This window comes from Quercus robur, chromosome 3 (genome assembly GCF_932294415.1).
Source record: "Quercus robur chromosome 3, dhQueRobu3.1, whole genome shotgun sequence".
NCBI lineage: Eukaryota > Viridiplantae > Streptophyta > Magnoliopsida > Fagales > Fagaceae > Quercus > Quercus robur.
The window spans coordinates 30,997,014-31,014,440 of NC_065536.1; the positions used below are offsets into that span (position 1 = coordinate 30,997,014).

General features: G+C 35.5%; 2 protein-coding genes across 2 annotated transcripts; both read left to right on the top strand.

The window, feature by feature from the left end:
- The first annotated feature begins 3,091 nt into the window (after positions 1-3,091).
- Positions 3,092-6,651, top strand: LOC126717770 (uncharacterized). Its single transcript, XM_050419657.1, has 4 exons — positions 3,092-3,130; positions 3,742-3,915; positions 4,092-4,333; positions 6,368-6,651. The coding sequence occupies exons 2-4, from the start codon at positions 3,797-3,799 to the stop codon at positions 6,484-6,486; spliced, it is 480 nt and encodes a 159-aa protein (XP_050275614.1). The 5' UTR covers positions 3,092-3,130; positions 3,742-3,796; the 3' UTR covers positions 6,487-6,651.
- Positions 6,652-14,257: 7,606 nt separating this feature from the next.
- On the top strand, positions 14,258-16,939 carry LOC126717771 (G-type lectin S-receptor-like serine/threonine-protein kinase At5g24080). Its single transcript, XM_050419658.1, has one exon. It carries the CDS (start codon positions 14,414-14,416, stop codon positions 16,805-16,807), a length of 2,394 nt encoding a protein of 797 aa, XP_050275615.1. The 5' UTR covers positions 14,258-14,413; the 3' UTR covers positions 16,808-16,939.
- Positions 16,940-17,427: the final 488 nt, after the last annotated feature.

A 17,427-nucleotide genomic window follows, 5' to 3' on the forward strand; every position in this document is an offset into this window, starting at 1 on the left:
AAAATAGCCCATAGTCTATAGCCCGACCTAGTAGCTTGCTAACGTACTGGGTTAATGGGTGGTCTAACTTGATACTTTTGAGGGTAGTAAGTTGCTCACGAGCCCAGTGCGGCTAGCAATGGGCTGGTTTTTCTACACATGGGCTCCTCATTAGCCTGGTTCATTAACTTGAAATTTCCTTGCCCACAACTCGCTAGCCCACCAGGCTAATGGGCAGCCCAACCTGAAAGGGCCGATACTATTAAGGCCTATGGGTGGGTAGCCTATAAGCCAGATAAGGCAAGCTATGGGCTAGGTTTTTTGGCCATAGGCACCTATTGAGCTGACTCATTAGCTGGGCTCATTAACTTGGAATTTATAGCAATATTGGGGGGGAGGGAGATTGAACTTGAGCCATGAGAGAGGAATGCTTTAAGACCACACACCTAACCACTAGGGTTATGTTTGGTAACAATTTTTGTTTTCTATTTTTAAAAACTTGTTTTTGGGAATATAAATAAAAAAACAATTTTTTTTGTATTTTTGAAATCAAAAATATGTTTGGTTAGTTGAAATTAGAAAAAAAAGTTTTTTGAAGAAAAAAATAGAAAATACTAAAATACGTTGTTACTAGAATTTGAACTCTAATGCTAACTCATTAAATGAGATAGATTCATTAAATTAAATGCATATTTTCATTAACTTTTGAAAATTAGAAACTGAAAACAGTATTTTGTAAGTTTTTAGTTTCTTTCACAAATTGAGTTTTGAAAACAGTCTTTGTTTTCTGTTCATTTTGGGTTGCCAAATAAGTTTTTTAGTCTTAAAAATAGAAAATTGTTTTTGGAAACAAAAAATAAGGGGAAAAAACAATTACCAAACATACTTTAGAATTCTTAAATAGAATTACTCTTCCTAAATATATATTTTTCTAGTAATCTAGTAAATTTGAATTTTTAAAAAAAGTAATAGTTGATCATATTAGGAGATAGAAATTAAAAAAAAAAACTTTAATAAAAAATCAAATAGGTTTTGAGTTTTTAATTCTTTCCTTAAAAAATTGATTATTTTCCTTTTAGGCCCAGCCCAATAGTTGAACCTGCTAAAGACAAAATGGGCATTACCCATTAGCATGTGTTTTCGCTTGCAGCCAGACTAGCCTAGCCCTTTGACTAATCAATTACCCACTAGGGCCAACCCACTAGGCTCATGAATCAAGTAAAATTGGGCTGGCTGGCTGGCTTAACCCAATCCATTGCCGACCTTTATTAGTAACTAATGGTTATTTATTTTTTTTATGGCAAAAACTAAAAAGAAAAATAACTAGAAAAGTTGCACTTACTTCTCCTAAGGTTTTCTATTATTAAACTCACTTTCCCTCTAATTTGAAATAAGGCACTTGCCTCTCTTGAAATACAAATTATTTACACTGTCCTCCCTTGAATGATTGAAAAAGGGTTATAAGAGATTTTTTTTTTTAAAAAAAAAAAAACCCAAATTTTCTATTAGAGTGAATGTTGATGACAGTTAAGTAGAGGAGGTCACTGTAAGTAATTTTTATTTTAGGGGAGATAAGTATCTTATTTAAAACTAGAGAAGTGAGTTGTGAGTATAATAACAAAAAGTCATAAGAGTATTTACATCAGTCTCCTCAAATTTTTAGCTAAACTAATCTAAAAAAATCTATTATTTCTAGTTTGGCTATCTATGTTTTTTATGCACACACATCAGACTCAATACTCTATTTTCTTTTTACTTCATTTAAATATTATATTTTATTTTGCCAAAATCCCAAAATATTATGTTTTTATACCATTCATAAAAATAGGAAACAATATATAAGAGTTTTTCAAAATTGTTGGGTTAAATCCAATAGTGATGGGTTGGCATCCTAGTTGCCTGCTCAGCTAAGGGAGCAACATTACAAAGTATGACCCTTGGAAGAAAAACGGATTGAAAAACAAGTCTATTATGAGATAGTGAATGTAGGTCTGTCAACATAATCTTTTCCTGTCAATTGGGAGAGCTTTTCCCATTTGACACTTGAACTAGTCTCTTGCAATCACTTAGAAATAGGGTCTGTCTATAGCCAAGAATTGTAGCTTTTAAGGATGCCTTCACTATTGCTTCCTGAACAGCACCAAGAACAGAATCGGCTGCACAATTTTCTCCACCAGAGAAGATAAGGACTCCTTGCAAATTGTTGGCTTTGTAGGCAAAGCCACATCTGTTAGGTTTTTTTCCTTCTAGCCTTGGCAACTTTGATGAGAATACTTCAGTTTAGAGGTTGATGATCCATAATTAAAATTCCCATTAACAATCCTCAACCGAAAACAAACATAACGCCAACTGCACAAAAATCAATCCAAATGAAACAAATCAACCTAGAATTAACCCAAAAATTCCGATCTACGAGCACATCGAACCATGTCAATCCACCGTGAAAAACCACCACCACCGGAAGCACGAAAGAGAAGAAAGAGAGACAGAGTCAAACAGGGAGAGAAGCTCCACCACCAAACCACTAGCACCCCCAAAGCCATGACCAAACAATCATACCCAAAAGACCTTTCATTTTATGAATCCCAAACCCAAAATCGACAAACTTCAGAACCCAAATTGGGGTTACCTAATCACAAAATCAGTCCAAAGAGTAGAGATGAAAACAAGAACAACGGGTAGCAGAGATGTAGAGAGAGAGAGAGAGAGGTCCTTGGAGAAGGAAACTAGTAACGAGGCATTGCCTATACGCTACTTTTGTGTTTTAGTTTGAACTGGCTGATAGATAGTATAGTTGCGTGGGCCTGAACTTGGACCCAGACCCAACTTGATTACTCTGAAATTACTAAAAACCCCTTATATATATATATATATATATATATATAGCTATAAACAAACCCTAACCCTCATTTTAGCTCATGCCTTACCTTCATAGAAGCACACTCAGTCATAGCACCTCACCCTCACAGAAGCACACTCACAGTCATAGCAGCCTCACTCACTCTCAGTCTTACACCTCACATAGTCACACGGCCTCCGTCTTACTCACTCTCAAGCACCACTGGCCCAAGCTCTCTGCCTTTCACTGCCAATCCAAGCTCTCTGCACTGCCGGTCCAAGCTCTCACCGCCGTCCCTAGTTGTCACCGCCGGTCTGTTCTTTACTTCTCTTCAATTTTTTTTTTCTTAAGTATTTCATAAAATGTTTTTTTTTTTTGGTTTTTTGTTTTTGTTTTTTTTTGTTTTTTGTTTTTTGTTTTTTTGTTGTTTTCTCTACTTAAGAAAACTCAAAACTATGGACTTCAACCATTTTGTGCTACTTCTAGTTATTGTAGGTTAAAGACTTGAAATTCTGAGACTTTGTGGTGTAACTATAATATATTGTGGTCTAACCTCTCAATTTCTTGGTAAAAGGGGATGATGTGTTTGATCCTGTTTTCTTTACAGTGTGAAATTTATTAATGAGTTCTGTTGCCTAGCGAAGCCTTTTCATGCATGAAATGATTTACAACATTCTATAGGGTGATTGAATTCAATTTAGTGCACAATGTTTTTTTAGCTCCTTTATTTACAAGAAAGGGAAAATGTGTAATGCTAAATTTTGGGTGTATAGTTTGGTTTGTCAATATATGTTAAATTGTTAAAGCCTTGTTATGTTAGTTTGATGGAAAAATAAATTTTATGGGAAAATGTTTTTCAAAGAAAGTGTAATTGTTTAATGTAAGAAATTGTTTATTGTTTTTTGTGTTTGTTGTGAATGCAGTGCCTAAAATGGAGATGGGAGACACAAACAAATCTGGTTCTCCCTTGAGAATCGGATGTTGTCCCTTGCTAGCTATGCAGTCTCCTACGCCATTTTGACGATCACCTTCATATTGTCGCCTTCTAGCAGCTCACCCTCAGGATTACCATCACCTTTATGCCCATTAAACAATGAGTAAGTGTTTGAATTTGTAGTTAATCATGTTTAATTATCATTGGGTTGATAGAATTTGTGAATCTGTGTAATTATGAATTTGTGCCCATTAATCAATGAGTATGTTTAATAATGAATTTGTGAATATTTGTTTTGATTGATAGAATTTCTAACTCCCAAACTTTTGAACCAATTAGGAGTCCGAAATCACCAATGGTGGACTTAGTGGGAGAGGACTTAAAGGTAGAGGAACAAGAAGGGAGTCAAGGGACAGGGGAAGAGGGAGAGCAAGAGGGTACAAATGAGGATGAGGATACAAGTAGAAAAAGAAAGACTACCTCAGATGTTTGGGAGTATTTTACAAGGAAGAAAGTTGATGGGAAATTTAAAGCCCAATGCCATTGTTATAGCAAGCTTTACTTGGGTGACTCTAACCAAGGTACATCCCATTTGCACAATCATTTAGCAAGATGTCGATGGTTAAAGTTTAAAGATATAAGAGATATGCGACAACAAGTGTTAATTAGACAACAAAATAAGGTGGATGGAACGATGGGTTTAAATGCTTACCAATTTGATCAAAACAAAGTGAGGAATAATCTTGCTTGTATGGTCATCCTACATGAATACCCACTTTCAATGGTTGAGCACATTGGGTTTAGAGAATTTGTGAACTCTCTTCAACCTTTGTTTAAGCTTATCTCAAGAAACACTTTGAAGAGTGACATTCTTAAAATTAATGATAATGAGAGGGAGAAAGCTTTGAAAATGACAGACAAGAATGGAAGTAGGATGACAATTACAACTGATATGTGGACTTCGAGTAACAAAAAGAGAGGGTTCATGGTCATTACTGCTCACTTTATTGATCAAACTTGGATGTTGCAAAACCGGGTTTTAAGATAATTTTTTAATTTATGAATGTTGAATCTATTACACTATATGAATTGAGTTTATGATATGGGGTTAAATTGAATGTTAAAAGCTTTATGTTTAGAATGTTTATTGAGTTATGTTAAATTGAATGTTTAGACTTTATGTTAAATAGAATGTTTATTGAGTTATGTTATAATGATTCCTATTATTTTTCTAGGTTTGTTTATGTTCCTTCTCCACATACGAAAAATGTCCTTACTAAAGTCCTTGTTGATTGTTTTTTAGAGTGGAACATTGATAGGAAGTTGTCCACAATAACTGTTGATAATTGTAGTACTAATGATGCTATGATAAGACTTCTCTTAAATAAGTTTGATACTAGTTCTCTTATGTTGAGTGGCTCTATGTTGCATATGAGGTGTGTTGCACATATTTTGAATTTGATTGTTTAAGATGGGTTGTCTCTTATTGGTGATGGTATTGAAAGGATTCGTGATTGTGTGATTTATTGGACTGAATCACCAAAAAGGAGGTAGAAATTTGATGAAAATGCATGCCAATTGCATGTTCAATGCACCAAAGAGTTGGACTTATATTGTAAGACATGTTGGAATTCAACTTAAGCAATGCTTTCTATTGCATTGATTTATAAAGATGTTTTCTCTTATTTGGTTAAACGTGAAGTATCTTATACTTGTTTGCCACATGACTATGATTGGGAGGTTGGAGTTTTTTTATAGTGTGACTGAGTTTTTCTCTGGTCGTAAGTACCCCATAACTAATATGTATTTTACTTTGGTGTGTGAGTTGAAAATTGCATTAAATGAATGGAGTTTGTCTTCAAATGAGATGATAAGTACGATGGCAGAAAGCATGCTTGCTAAATTTAATTCTTATTGGTCTAATGTTAATGTTATTATGGCTGTTGCTACCATCTTGGATCAAAGATATAAGATGAAGTTATTGGAGTTTTATTATCCTAACATTTATGGTGATAATTCTGATTTGGAAATTGAAAAAATTAAGAATCTTTGTTATAATTTGCTTGATAAGTATGGAGATGTAGATGAGTCCTCTGTAGATAATGGACGAAGTTCTCATATGCCTGCAAATACTTCAAATCATGTGGCACAAATGAAATTTAGGTTGAGTGGGGCAATGTCATCTTTTGATTTGTTTGTGAATAATAGTTCAAGTAGTCCAAAGAAACATGAGTGCTAGGATGGAATTTGATCATTTCATTGATGAGGGAGTGTTGAAGAGGAGTGAAGACTTTGATATTTTGGCATGGTGGAAAAGTAATGGTCTTAAGTATCTTACTTTACAAAGGACTGCAAGAGATATTTTAGCCATTCCTGTCACAACTGTTGCTTTAGAATCTGCCTTTAGCACTAGTGGGAGACTATTAAGTCTACATTGTAGTAGGCTTCATCCCAAGACTATAGAGGCAATGATGTGTGCTTAGGATTGGTTATGGAGTGAAATCAATGGTTAGCAATTGACTAATTTGTATTTATAAAATCAAAATTGTATTTTTATATTTGCTAGTTATAATTTGATGAAGTTTATTCCATTTTTTAATTCATTATTGTTTTAGGTTCTTCAACTATGCCTGGAGATTGTACACTTCAATCAATTCGTGATGATGGGGAGTCAATGAAGAGGATGGGAGTTGTGTCACAGCTGTGGAGGATTAGATTTTTTGTATTAATTTAGTAGCTCTTTTAATTTCTTAGACTTCTTGGATTAATTTGTTGGTTTGTAATTATTCTAAACTTGTCACTTGTGGGATTTATTTTGTAGCTTTTTAATTTCTTGGACTTGTTGGACTTGTGATACTTATTTCTTGGACTTGTTGAATTTATTTTCTTTTTATGTTTAGTAGGTGATTTTAGTTATGATTTATTGATTTATGATTAAATGGTTATCTTAGCTAGGTGATTTATTGATTTATAATCTTAGTTATGATTTATTGATTTATAGATTTATAATTAAGAGGTGATTTATATTGATTTATGATATTAGTTATGGTTTATTGATTTATAATTAATAGGTGATTTATTGATTTATAATTAATAGCCTATGATTTGGATTGATTTGGCATTTGGGCCATGTTATCTAGGCTTGAATCTGCACATCATAGGGCTTGAAACTAGGCAAAAATGAATTTGGGCTTCAATTCAATTCAATTCTTTTTTTGGGTGGTTGGGCCACGATTTGGGCCATGGATTGGGCCTAAATCTTGTAGGGCTAAACGAGGCCTGACAGGGCAGGTCTGGGCCTCACATATAAAACTTGTTTATTAAATGGGCAAGGTCTGGACCACAGATCTGGGTATAAAAAAATTCGGCCCGAATCCGAACTGTTGCCATTCTAATATTATTTTTCCAAAAATAACTTTTATCTCAATCTTTCCGGCTCCTTTATTTTATTTATTCAGTCAAAAGCACCTAGTCGGTCAAAACCAAGTTGTGTTTCTTTCATTTTCTGTTAGGGCCAATTGTTAAAAATTAAAATATAAATCTTGTTCACTTTTGGGAAGGCCCTCCATTTTTCCTATTCTTGCGCTCAAGTATATTAATTATTGATTAATTTCTAACTGACTTTGTAGTTTTTATTTTTTTTATTTTTTTATTATTATTATTTTTTTTATTTTAAAAGAGGGTGAACTGACTTTGTAGTTTTGATTTGAAGTTTGAACCAAATTTTCTTCGCATTCTTAATAAGGAAAAGCATATATAGTTCTAGACGTAATTAGTGAGAGTTCGGTAGCCAGAGTACTTAAGGGCAGCACTAGTTAAAGATTAATAAATATTCTATCCATCCCAATTTGTTTGACTTTTACTTTATTTTAGGAATGTTTTAAAATATTGTTCTGTTTTTAAAATTAAAAACCATTATTTTATTAATGCTCCTATTATACCTTTACTTTATTTCTAAAACTATTTTTGATAAATTTATTTAACGGTAGTTTCTGAAATTTATACATTTTTAAATAGCAGACAAGAAAATAAATGATGTTTTCTTAAAAAAATTTGATTTTTGAAATAGGACAAACAAATTGAGACAGAGAGAGTACTTAATTATGAATTATAATACATATTTTTCAAACAATTAAATACACATGTTAATGATTTATGATTTATGTGCACAAATTTTTTTTTTAAAAGAGTTTAACTTATAGCGTCCATTCTTGATGATAATTTTTTTTTTATTTTTTTTTTTTATTTTTATTTTTTTATCATTAGACAAAAACACCAATTGGTTTTTGGTGTAGACAAGGATTGAACCTCAGATCTCTTATTCAACCATCAGAGACTTTACCAGTTGAGTTAACTAGAACCCATATATTCACAAATTATTATGATTGTGCGTGTTTTTTTTTTTTTTTTTTTTTTGATATATGATTTGAAAAATGCATAAAATAAAGTGTTAAATGTATCTTAACTATTACCCTTAGGGTATTTGTTAACAAAATCCAATTAAAAATATGACAATGCATTTTTAATTTAATTGAGAAATCTAATGTATTTTACTCAATTAACTGTATTTGTGGGTTTCAGTTAACTCAACTGGTAAAGTCTCTAATGGTTGAATAAGAGATCTGAGTTCAATCTCCGCCACACGAAAAATCAATTGGTGTCTTAGTTTGATGATAAATAATACAATTATCAGAAGCGGACTCTATAGATTGAAACTCAATAAATAAATAAATAAACTTTACTTATTTTTTTCCTTAGTGTTTCATCAAGATATAAGATATAAAAAAAGGCTTTAAAAATGGACAAAGCTTTTCTACAAACTTGGATCTAGCTTAGACTACAACTTCACTCAATATCTTTTTATTGGATGTGAATTTTGATAAATTCACCATTAGATTACATTTTCCTCTTTTATCCTCAATACTTGCAAAATTTCCAGAAGATTAGAGATCAATAACTTTGTCATCAATCAATTGTCTAAATTATAAGTTTTTGTAGTCTAAAATTATGGATAAAAAATACATTTATGGATCACATAATAAATAACATCCGATTGGTACAAAATTTAGCATTTGTGTTAAGAGTATAAAAAATATGCAGTTTAACAGTTAGATTTTCAAAATATGTAGCTATGATAATTTTTATAATGGAAGTTGTCGGGATAAGCTACAACCAAGTCTGTAAATAAACATTTTCCTTTAAAAACACAGTATAAAAAATATATTTTGTTACAAGTAGGGGGATTTGACCTATGGATGTATCTGTTGGAAATACTATAAAGTACTAGCTAAGTTACAAGTAGGCCTATCCACGGGTTGGTCCAGGTTGGGTTTGTGCCCAACCTAGAACCGACCTGCCAGATATAGGTGGCAAAGATGTTAACCTGCCATCGACTGCCAGAACCTACGGGTTGAGTCGGTTTCGGTTTGGGTCGGCATCGATTTTTTTTTCTTTTTGGGGGGGGGGGGGGTTGAAACCGATGGATCTCAACAATGGAGATCTTGGTGTCGGCGGTGGAGATCTGGTCGGATCTAAACGGATTTCATTGAGATCTAGCCGGATCTTGACGGATTTCATCGAGATCTAGCCTAATCTCGATGGATCTATGTCTGGAGAGAGGAGAAGTCCAGTCGGGTTGATTGGACTCAATTTTTCACGCAAAGAACCGCCAACTGACTTGTCAGATTCGGTTTCTAAAAACGGCAATCCACCACCGATTGTCGCTGGCGGTGGGTTGGATAGGTTTCGGTCCAAGTCGAATGATTTGGGTGGATGGGTCGGGTCTTGGGTCTAGATGGGCAACCCTACTTACAAGGCTCTTGGCTTAACATATTTCAATTAAGTAGCTTAGTTATGTAGTCACGTTATCTTAATAAAAAAAAAAATCAGCTAATTAAGTATGGGTCATACCACCTTATCATGCACCCTAAAATTTTTAAAATCCCTTTTTTTACTGTTAAGAAAAATCATTAAATATTTTGTTTTTCTCTTTGTCCCAATCTGCTATCAGGATGATCAAGCTTTCATGGCGTGCTCCGACATAAAAGAGAGACTATGTGTCAAAAAGGGTGAAAGAAATTATTATAAAATCTTTTGTGGATAAAGAATACCTCAATAAGTGTATTGAAGATTTGAAGTATTGTTTATCTATAAAAAAAAAAATTCACAGAATTTTGAGCATGATGAATGAGGTATTTGGTCTCTCAGCGTCTCTGACCAAAATTTTTATTGAAATGATTTTTAATTGAGCTTGCTACTTATGCTCTTTCCGTCTAGCACGCCTAACCCATAACCTCTTAAACAATGTTTATATTTTTGTACTATCAGGACTCTTGACCAAGTCGTAAAAAATGTGGTTCGATTAAAAAAATGAAAACGAAAAAATGCCTAACTTTTACAATGTTTATATTTTTAGGATCCTTAACCTCAGTATATTGTAAGAGCATCTTTAAACCGGTTTTGCCGTCTCATCTTATTTTATTATTCCAAAAAACTATTTTATCAATTATACAATACAATTTTACAATACTCTCAACATCCCAACTTTTATTTTCCTATTCTACTCATTAAAATAATATTTCAACACAATAAAATAATATATCCCACATTCACCATAATTTACAATTCAATCCATTATTTATTCTTTCTCTCTTTCTTTCTATTCAAGAACCACAATCACCACCACCGCTGCACTACACGCACCTGACACCACCACCACCACCACCAACACCACCAACCCATAATCTACTGTCAACACCCAAAAAAAAAAAAACACAGCAACCCACGGTAAAAAACCAGACCCATGCCACTGCCGCCGAGCCCCAACAAACCACCAATCACCACCACCACGCCACACGCCACACACCCACCAGAAAAATCCACTCTATCAAAACCCCATCGTAACGAAACCCACACAATCAAAACCTGATCTCCATATATGCCGATCAAAACTCCGATCTCCATAGAACCTATGCCAATCAAAACTCCATTAGAACCCATCCGATCTCCTTCCGCCGATCAAAGCCCCATATAAATCCACCCAAAATCAAAACCCACCTTTCCACGCATGACTAGCCACAACCCACACGCCCCACGATGAACTCCATGCAAAACGACCCAAGCAGCTTCGGATTGCAACCCATTTCAGCGGCGCTTTTTAACCCGGATCGAGTTGGAGTTCTCCAACATCTACAACGAAATCCTCAAGCTCCTTGACACCAGACTCATCCCCTTTGCCGCCACTGGCGACTCCAAGGTCTTCTACCTTAAGCACAAACACAAAGAGAGAGAGACGAGAGAAGTCAGAGAGAGAGAGGGAGACGAAATACTCAGAGACATTGAGAAAGAAATTTTGACACAGAGGAGAGAGAAAAAAAATAAAAGGATTAAAATATATTATTTCGGTTTGGCATAGTGCTACAGTGCCATCTTACAAGTAAGATGGCATTGTAGCACTATGCCAAAAAAAATTGGCATTTCTCAGTTTTAGCCTTCCAGTTGCTAGCATGTTTTTGGGCCTAAATGCCAAATGTATCTTACATTTGGCATTTGAAAGGCCCACTGTTGATGCTCTAAGCAAAAATACTATTTTAGTTTTTACATTTTAAAGTTATTGGCAATTTAATCTTTACATTTTGATATCAGCTAATTTGATCATTGATATTCTTAATTTGATAATTGATATTCTCATTTGATCATTTTGTTAACTTACTAATGGAAATTGGAAGCGAGTTGACTGTAAGTTGAAAATAATAGAGACCAAATGAACTCTTATTAAAATATAAGGACCAAATTGATAATAATCTCAAAGTGTAGAGACCAAAATAGTATTTTTGCCTATATTTTAACCCAAAAAAAAAAAAAAAAACTCATTAGCTCTTATACTTACCTAGTATGTACCTTCTCAAACTAATAGAAACATAAACATTGGAGCATTAGTATTAGAGATGTAAAACCTCCTCAATTACTAAAATAGTAACTGGCAATCCAAAATAGAGCTACAGCCGAGGATGCAAACCTAAATTTTTTTACAACTTATCAACAGTAAGTTCTTATATTTAGAACCTACTGTTCATGAGTTTGTAAACTAAAAATTATATTTTATTTCATTTCTCTCTCTCTCTCTCTGGCTATTTCTCTCTCACTGACTATTTCTTCTCCCTTCTCTCTTCTCCATCAATCTCATAGTATGATCTCTCTTCTCTCTTCTCTCTCAGTGCCTCTCTGAATCTCTCTTCTCTTTGCACTTTGTGGCTATGGGTGTCGTTTGGGTTAGGCGGGTGGTGTTTGGACGGGTCGTTTAGGTCGAATCATAGGCATCTTTGAAGATCGGTGAAGTAGTAGCAACTATAGTGACGATGAGGCGTTTGGTGTTATTAGGATCCAATGCTACAAAGACAATGGGCCAGGCATTGCTCTTCGACCTATGCTTGGTGTTCCTACTGCAATGATGATTAGAATATGAGTTCTAAGGGTGGTGTTCCTATTGCAACGATGATTAGAGTCTGAGGTTTGATGGTGGTGTTCTTTAGGTTTTCAGTGGTGGTGGCTAGTTGGTTGGTTTGGTGGTATGGGTGTAGTTGTTTCGGTTTAGGTTTGGGTATGGGGTATGTGGTTGTTTTGATTTGTTCCAGAATTTGGGTATGGGTATGTGTTTATTTTGATTTGGATGTGGTGATGTGGTTGTTCTGATTTGTTCCAATGGGTTTGTTGTTGTTTTGTTTGGTTGATCAGAGAGTTTGGATGGTGGATGTGGTTGTTCTGTTTGGATGGTGGACGCGGTTGTTTTGTTTGGTTGATTGGGGGGTTTGGGGTTTGTGGTGGCAGTGGGTGGCTTTTGTTTAAGTATTGGGTCTGTATCGGTGGTGGGTGGTGCATTGGGTTGCTAGCAGTGGATGGCTAAGAAAGATCGAGGAAGAGAGACTGATAAGAGAGAAAAGAGAGAGAGTCCATTTTTATATTATTTTATTATGTAGTCTTTTTTTTTTTTTTTAGAATGATTTTATTGTGTAGTTAATAGTATTATTTTAATGGATTAGATATAAAAATAAAAACTGGGATGTAGTTTGTATTGTAAAGTGAGTTGGTATAATAAATGTAGGGTTAAGGGCCCAAATCATATACTGGGCCTTGGGCTTGGGCCGAGAACATGAATGGTCTGAGGAGGAATAAATAGTTATGGGTGATTCCAATTTAGAGTCTCATAAGTAAGGAAAAAGTGGAAGGTAGTCCGAGGAAGAATTTCTCCTCGGGTATGATAAATATAGTTCCAATATGTATTCCAACAATCAGGGTGACCTTCCAAGAAACTCCAGTGATAGGGACGTGCATCATGAACATACGAGGAAGGGAACCCAAAAATATTTAAGGGAAAACTGCTATCACCACATTGAACGCACTGCAGCAACTTTTTTGGCTACATTTATGTGGAGAAGACCCCTGAACAGTGCTGCCTTGGCTACCACAACTCACAGAAAGCCAAAGAGGGTGTCTGATGGGACAGGTACTCAAATAAGAGCTCAAATGATCAACAAGTGTAGGATCAAGATGGTCAAAAGGGAGCTATATAATGTAAGAGACCCTCCATGAGAAGGGGAGGAAAAAGGAGAGAGAAAAATTCTGTAACAATCAAAGTTGTATTTGTAACTTGCTTAATTGATTCCTATGAAAACTTACCTCCTCAAACAAGGAATTCATTCAGTTTTATGTTCCTTGTTCTTGCTTGATAATCCTTTAAACTCATACTAGCCGTTGTCAAATTTATTAGAGCCTAGTTCTTTGATCCACTTTTTACAAATTTATTGTACTAGGCTCACTGGGCCAATATTCCATACAACTTGGGTTTGGGCTGCAAAACATGTCCTTACAATAGATAAAGTAACTTTTTAGATGTTAAAATAAAGATCGGGTTACAAACTCGGATGCAAGTGCTCTTAGAGCATTTACAGTAAGAAAGCTAAAAAATATAATTGTTAATAACTCAAAAAACTATTTTATCTATTTTAATATTCCACTTTATAATACATCCAATATCAAAGATTTTATTTAACATTCAACAAATTAAAATAATTAAACAATACAATAAAATAATACATCCAACATAATAAATAACAATTACAACCATCAACACATTAAAATACTATTTTTTTAACACCACACATTAAAAAATTAATTAATTTTTTTTTAAGTTTTAAGCTACAGTGAGCTGCTATTTATAGCAGCTCACTTTAGCTTATATTCATATTTTTTAACATTTTCCTTCATTGCTGTGGAACACATTTTAAGGTTATTGGTTGCTAAATTGACTTTTTAGTTAATTGAGCAACTTCATTACATATGCTCTTACAGAATTAAATTAGGTTCAAGTGATAGCACACTAATATTGACATTTTTATAACCCTACCACCGTTACTATCTTATTAAAAAAAAATGAAAAAGTTGACTGGTCAAGCGTCATAGCCCAACGTGCAAGAAGGGAAAGGAGGCCGTGGTTTAAGACCAACGAAACATCTCTAGTGAATAGTCTTTGTCTTATCTCAATGGAAAAGCCATCATCGTTCATCCAGTTCAAAAGCCGCCATTAAAATGGCTTACCATGAAAAACCTTTTTACCCACAAGGACAACTACATTTTCACACTTTCCCACCAAGAAGTCGATAACCATGTCTACCACCACCATCCTCCTCCTCTCCTTCCTCTTCTCCATCCTCCTCTCAAACCTTCCACCATCCTCAGCCCAACAACAACCGCTCACTCTCTCCTCCTTCAACAGCTCAAACTCCCCATGGCTCCCAACCCAGAACCGAACCCTTCTCTCTCCCAACTCAGTCTTCGCCGCCGGTTTCAAAGAAATTCCCACTTCCCCAAAGCACTACACCTTCTCAATTTGGTACCACAACCTCTCAATAAACGAGATCGTCTGGTCAACCAATGAAAATACTCCATTCAACGCCTCAGCCCCCCTATTCATCACCACCTCTGGCAATCTTACTCTCAATGACATCTCTGGCCACAACGTTTGGCCTTCGAGTGCCTCAGGAAATCCAAACTCCACCAGTCTCAGCATAAACAACGATGGTAATCTCATTTTCTCAACCTGGCAAAGTTTCAACTTTCCAACAGATACTATTTTGCCTACCCAGAACATAAGTGGTACACAAATCATTTCCAAGAATGGTAAGTACAGTTTCTCGAACTCCACGAGATTGGTTTTGATTAGTTCCACCGACAGTTACTGGGTTGCAGGAAAAGCTTTCCAATCGCTCGACAAGTTCGGTAGAATGGCACAAGACAGTGCAGGTGCTTTCATTACATCAGATTTTGGTGCCATCCGGTATCGAAGATTGAAGCTTGACAACGATGGTAATCTCAAAATTTACAGTTTCGATACAGATCTTGGTCAGTGGATCATCGTTTGGAAAGCAGTCCAAGAATCCTGTACAATTTTCGGCACATGTGGGCCTAATGCTATCTGTATCAGCGATGGCTCAAATTCCAGTACCAGTTGTGTATGCCCACCTGGGTTCAAGCCAAATAGAACCGCAATAGAAGGATGTGAAATCAAAATTCCGATGACAAATCCGGAAAATACCAAATTTCTTCAGCTTGATTACATCAATTATACCAGCGGGCCAAGTCAGACCAAACGGATTGATGCTTATAATTTCACGTTTTGTCAAGCTAGCTGCAAAAGAGAACCGAATTGTCGAGGGTTTGGATTCAAGTATGATGGAAAAGGCTATTGTGCTCTTCAGCTTGAAAAACTAGTATATGGGTACTGGTCACCAGGCACTGAGGCTGCAATGTTTTTGCGTGTGGACAGTTCAGAGAAAGATGTATCAAACTTCAGCGGCATGACACAGTTGTTGGAAACTACATGCCCTGTTAAGATAAGCCTGCCTTTACCGCCAGAAGAATCCAACACTACAACCAGAAACATAGCGATAGTGTGTACCCTCTTCGCTGCTGAGCTGATTTCAGGGGTGATTTTCTTTTGGGGTTTTCTAAAGAGGTACATAAAGTACAGAGAAATGGCTCAGACTCTTAGCCTTGAGTTGCTTCCAGCAGGTGGACCTAAAAGATTCACATACGCTGAGCTCAAAGCTGCCACTGGTGACTTCTCGAACTTAATTGGTAGAGGAGGATTCGGCGATGTCTATAAAGGCGAGTTAACTGATCATCGTGTTGTTGCGGTTAAGGTGTTGAAACATGTTACAGGTGGTGATGCTGAGTTCTGGGCTGAGGTTACTATTATTGCAAGGATGCACCATCTCAACTTGGTGAGGCTATGGGGTTTTTGTGCTGAGAAAGGTAAAAGAATACTTGTCTATGAGTATGTCCCTAATGGATCACTTGACAAGTACATATTCAGTCAGGGTAAGGTTAAATTTTCAGAGTCAGAGAGCGAGATGGTAATGAGTCCTCCTCCAACCCCAGTACTTGATTGGAATATCCGGTACAGGATTGGGCTTGGTGTGGCAAGAGCAATTGCGTATTTACATGAGGAGTGCTTGGAGTGGGTTTTACATTGTGATATTAAGCCCGAAAATATATTATTGGGGGGTGATTTTTGTCCCAAGATATCGGATTTTGGGTTGGCAAAGTTGAGGAAAAAGGAGGAGAGAGTGAGCATGTCTCGGATTCGGGGAACCCGTGGATACATGGCTCCAGAATGGGTTGGAGGAGATCCGATCACTTCAAAGGCCGACGTGTACAGTTTCGGGATGGTGTTGTTGGAACTTGTGACTGGGACAAGGAATTTTGAAATGCAGGGGTCTGTGATGGAGAGTGAGGATTGGTATTTTCCAAGGTGGGCATTTGATAAGGTGTTCAAGGAGTTTAGGGTGGAGGACATATTGGACAGTCAGATTAAGCATAGTTATGATAATCGGGCACATTTTAATTTGGTAGATCGTATGGTGAAGACGGCAATGTGGTGCCTTCAAGATCAACCGGAGATGAGGCCATCAATGGGGAAGGTTGCTAAGATGTTGGAAGGGACGGTGGAGATCACAGAACCAAATAAGCCTACCATATTCTTCCTAGAAGACGAGTAGACATGTAATGTAGGCAAGCGTGTAATATGCTAATATTTATTTTCCCTTCTCCTCAGTTTTTGATGGTTCATCTAGCAGTGAAATGTAAATGTATTCCATATGAACTAGCGACAATAAAAAACGATTTAAATAGATGGAGGAGTTCCATGAAATATATATATATCTATACACATATAGACACACATGGATGCAGCTGGGAACCTATTAGTAGGAGAAATTTAACCCTGACCACCAATAAAGCTGTGGTAATTGCTATTTGCTACCAAGAACTAAAATAATTAAATAAGGTGGAATTCATTCTGCAAATTATTGTAGTGTTTCTTCTCAAAAAAAAAAAAAAAAAAAAAAATTATAGTAGTGTTTGGCAACTTTTTTGATTTATGTGAAATACATTTTGCATTTTGCATTTTTCATTTTTTGAATTTGAAGTAAATAAATTGCATTTTCATTATCATTTTAAATAAAGTTCGTGGAATACATTGGGCTTACCTTCAATAACTATTTCTATTTTTTTTTTCACTTATTTTATTCTTCTTCTTCATTTTCTTCGATTAAAAAGCTGTAAGGGGATTCTCTAGACCCAACTCTTTGAACCACATTCAATCGCCCTAGGTGAACTA